The sequence below is a fragment of the Solanum pennellii genome, chromosome 12 (assembly GCF_001406875.1).
Source record: "Solanum pennellii chromosome 12, SPENNV200".
In the NCBI taxonomy this organism is placed as follows: Eukaryota; Viridiplantae; Streptophyta; class Magnoliopsida; order Solanales; family Solanaceae; genus Solanum; species Solanum pennellii.
The window spans coordinates 6,767,994-6,771,113 of NC_028648.1; the positions used below are offsets into that span (position 1 = coordinate 6,767,994).

Consider the following 3,120-nt stretch of genomic DNA (forward strand, 5'->3'; position numbering starts at 1 on the left):
ACCACCTTTAAAGTTTGTGTAATATTATTTTGGAGAATTGTAGTTCACTAATTTTTGGCGAACTACCTTTAAAGTTTGTGTAACATTATTTAGATGGATTTGGAGTAACGAGTATGACAATGTTAAATTTAGATGGTAGCTATATTTCGCCCATAAATAGGCAAACTGTCCATTTGGTGTGTGTTTATAGAGAGTGTCCCTTTTGGTGTTTAGGGTACAAAAAGTATCTATTTTGGTGCCGAACTCCCTAATACACTTGCAGGTCAACCGTGTGGGAGCGCGACACATTTCACTCATGGCCATGCTCTCAAGGAATATAACTCGGCCAAGCCCCTAACTTGTAGCTTGTGCTACATTGGTTATTTGACAGGGTACTTTTGCAGTAGTTGCAATTACTTTATTGACAAGATTTGCTTCTCAGTTCCATCCATTATTCAACATATGTCTCATCACCAAAACCCTCTCAAGCTAACTTGCTGCTTAAATTTGTTAATTGAGGAACTCAGATGTCCAGGCTGCTATGGCAATATCCAAACTTCCCGTGGCATGGCCTATTATTGCGCCCCATGCATATTTATTATGAATCGCCAGTGTGCTGGAGCTCCAAAGACCTTGAGACGGGTAGATAATGTCTCGTACGAGCTCTTCTTTGAATTCCCCTTTAAGAATGACAATGCAGAGATCAAGTGCAACATTTGTTCCAAGAAAGTGGTGACCAAAGGCAGACTGCTGTACTATAATCTAGAGCATGATGAAGCTTTCCACGTTTATTGCGCCCTCAAAAAAGAATCCAACAACAATGAGGCGAAGATGAATAGGTTCTCAATTCAACGGTTAAATAAAGTGTGGATAGCCGAGTAAACCGAAATTAGTTCCTCCACAAGACTAGAGGTTTTGCAGAGTTGCAGTATGTAGGTCTTTGTTTCTTCCCTTTTTTACTTTTCTGTTTCCAGCTGGTGTGCTTTGTATATCTGTTCTGTGATTTTGGTAATGTAATTGTTGTGTGTTGTGTTATCTTGGAATGAAAACTCTGTTGCCCTTCTTATTTTTATTATTAGGCTTAATTTAACTCATCTTTTGTTGAAATATATAATAATGGAAATCGGAAACAGAGTTGAATTACTATTGTTCATGTGCAGAAAGCAACTTAATGAACTATATAAACACAAATCTAGATAAACTTTTTAATCAACTTCTTCCTTTTCAGCAATTCTCTATTTCTATCATATATTATTATAAGTGGGAAGCTTCTAACCTCAAAGTTGAATTACCATTTTATCCTTTACTTAAATATTTTTTCTATTATTTAAAATGTAGAAGTATTTTTAATAAATAATTAGATAATAAACTTTAAAGTAATAAAGTTATAATGAGAGATAAATAGTCATTCAAACAAATGAAGTTCAAACATTTCAAAACATCTCTTATTTAATTTTAAGTTAAAGAATTTGAGGAGTTCCATTGATAAAATTATATATCTGATTTTTCCAACAAAATACATTATTTTGATGTCTTCTCATGACAATAGCATGTGAATTGATTTATCTCACAAAATTCTTTTTCAAATTTTTCATGTTTCTTTTGATCAATAAATTTTAGACATATATGTATATAGATAGAACTATTTACATGTTTTGTTTCATTCTTTACATAGAAAATTTATGTTTTTATCGCAACATGTGATAAATAATTCTAAAGAGTTATTCATTTGGACAAAAAGTCTGCTCAACATTCATGAGGTAAAACATATCTACTTGTGTGAGAAAGAATATGTATGTTGTTTCGTTAATTTATTGACGGTAAATTCTTGGAGAATATAGATATCTGAATTAGAATTTAATCATTTCAGTGCATTCGATGCATTCTTCAAGAAGGTTAAAGGCGTCATGGACATTTATTTGTTGTTTGGTAAGTATTATTTTTCATTTCAATGTTGCATATTTTTACTTAGTTCATTGTTTGTTACATTCAATTTTTCGGTTAAAAGAATGTAAATTTACGAATATTTATACTAAGTAGCGTGCAACACAAATATATTTTCTATTCTGAAATTCAATTTTTTAAGTATGCATACATTTTTGTAGTAATTACAAGGGACAAACGTGCAACGCACGTTTTCAAAATCTAGTAGAGAGAAAAAGATTCATTTCCAGTCGTACTAGAATTTTGGATACATAAAGACTAACAAAAAAAGTGTTCGCCATATTTTTTCCCTTATTCCTCCAATATCTGTTTCTTGGCCACGACTCAGGAGCAATGACCCTGGTTCCCTTGTGATTGTGACTCCCATAATCTACTACCGAATTTACAGTAAGTGTATTCTTGCTAATACTACCATTCAAGGCCCTTGCTGAACCACCCAAGCTCCATTTCAACCCAAAGAACTTCCCAACGTTCACATAACAGAGTAGCTACAGACTACAGTAGCATATGAAGCTCAAAGACCTGGCTAATAGTTCCATCACCTCATAAGGCAGCTCTTCATCTACTTCGGGTTTCTTATTCCAGCAATAGTATGTGCTACTTGTGCTCGGTATCTTTCCAGCCAAAGCCTGTGATACAATAGGAGTAGATGGTTGTGAAGTTGAAATGCATCTTATGTTCGTCTTGGGGTTTCATATATGTGTCAAACTCAAAATATCAGCAACAAGCAACAGAAGACATCAGGGTAGACAGGGGTATGTTTCATTACAATGAGCTAAGACATACAATCCTAATTCCATCAAATAGATGCATGTTGTAAAGTTGAAGTTTTTCGGGGGTAAAAACAAGGGATAGCTCACAATTTTTTCTAGTTCTTTTTTCTTAATGGATCTTTCATTTGAATGTACAGTCTATTTTCAGAGTGAGTTTACTACATAGCAACCTGTAAATTCAATGTTTATAATCACTAAAGTTGGTCATTTGGTCTTCTCTTTTCTCCCATTGAACAGTATATGCCATTGTATTTGAATGACACTACCTACCTACCAATCATTTACGAACAAACAATGGATGAACATTAACTGAATCCCTAAGCGGCAGAACTAACGAAGAGAGAATCTACAAGTGACCCTTGATATTTAAGCCACATCCAAGTTACAGAACTTCAACACAAGTGTTAATCCCCCCCCCCCCCCC

General features: G+C 34.2%; 1 protein-coding gene across 3 annotated transcripts in view; it reads right to left on the bottom strand.

The window, feature by feature from the left end:
* Positions 1–2,125: 2,125 nt before the first annotated feature.
* LOC107005401 overlaps positions 2,126–3,120 on the bottom strand; it is a 2,807-nt gene continuing 1,812 nt past the window's right edge. For all 3 annotated transcript variants that reach the window (XM_027913853.1, XM_027913852.1, XM_015203984.2), the window contains one exon: positions 2,126–2,552. Coding sequence is in view for 1 of the 3 variants with exons in the window: in XM_027913852.1 (XP_027769653.1) it covers positions 2,521–2,552 (32 nt within the window). In the remaining 2 variants the exon portion in view is untranslated. The remainder of the gene's footprint in view (positions 2,553–3,120) is intronic.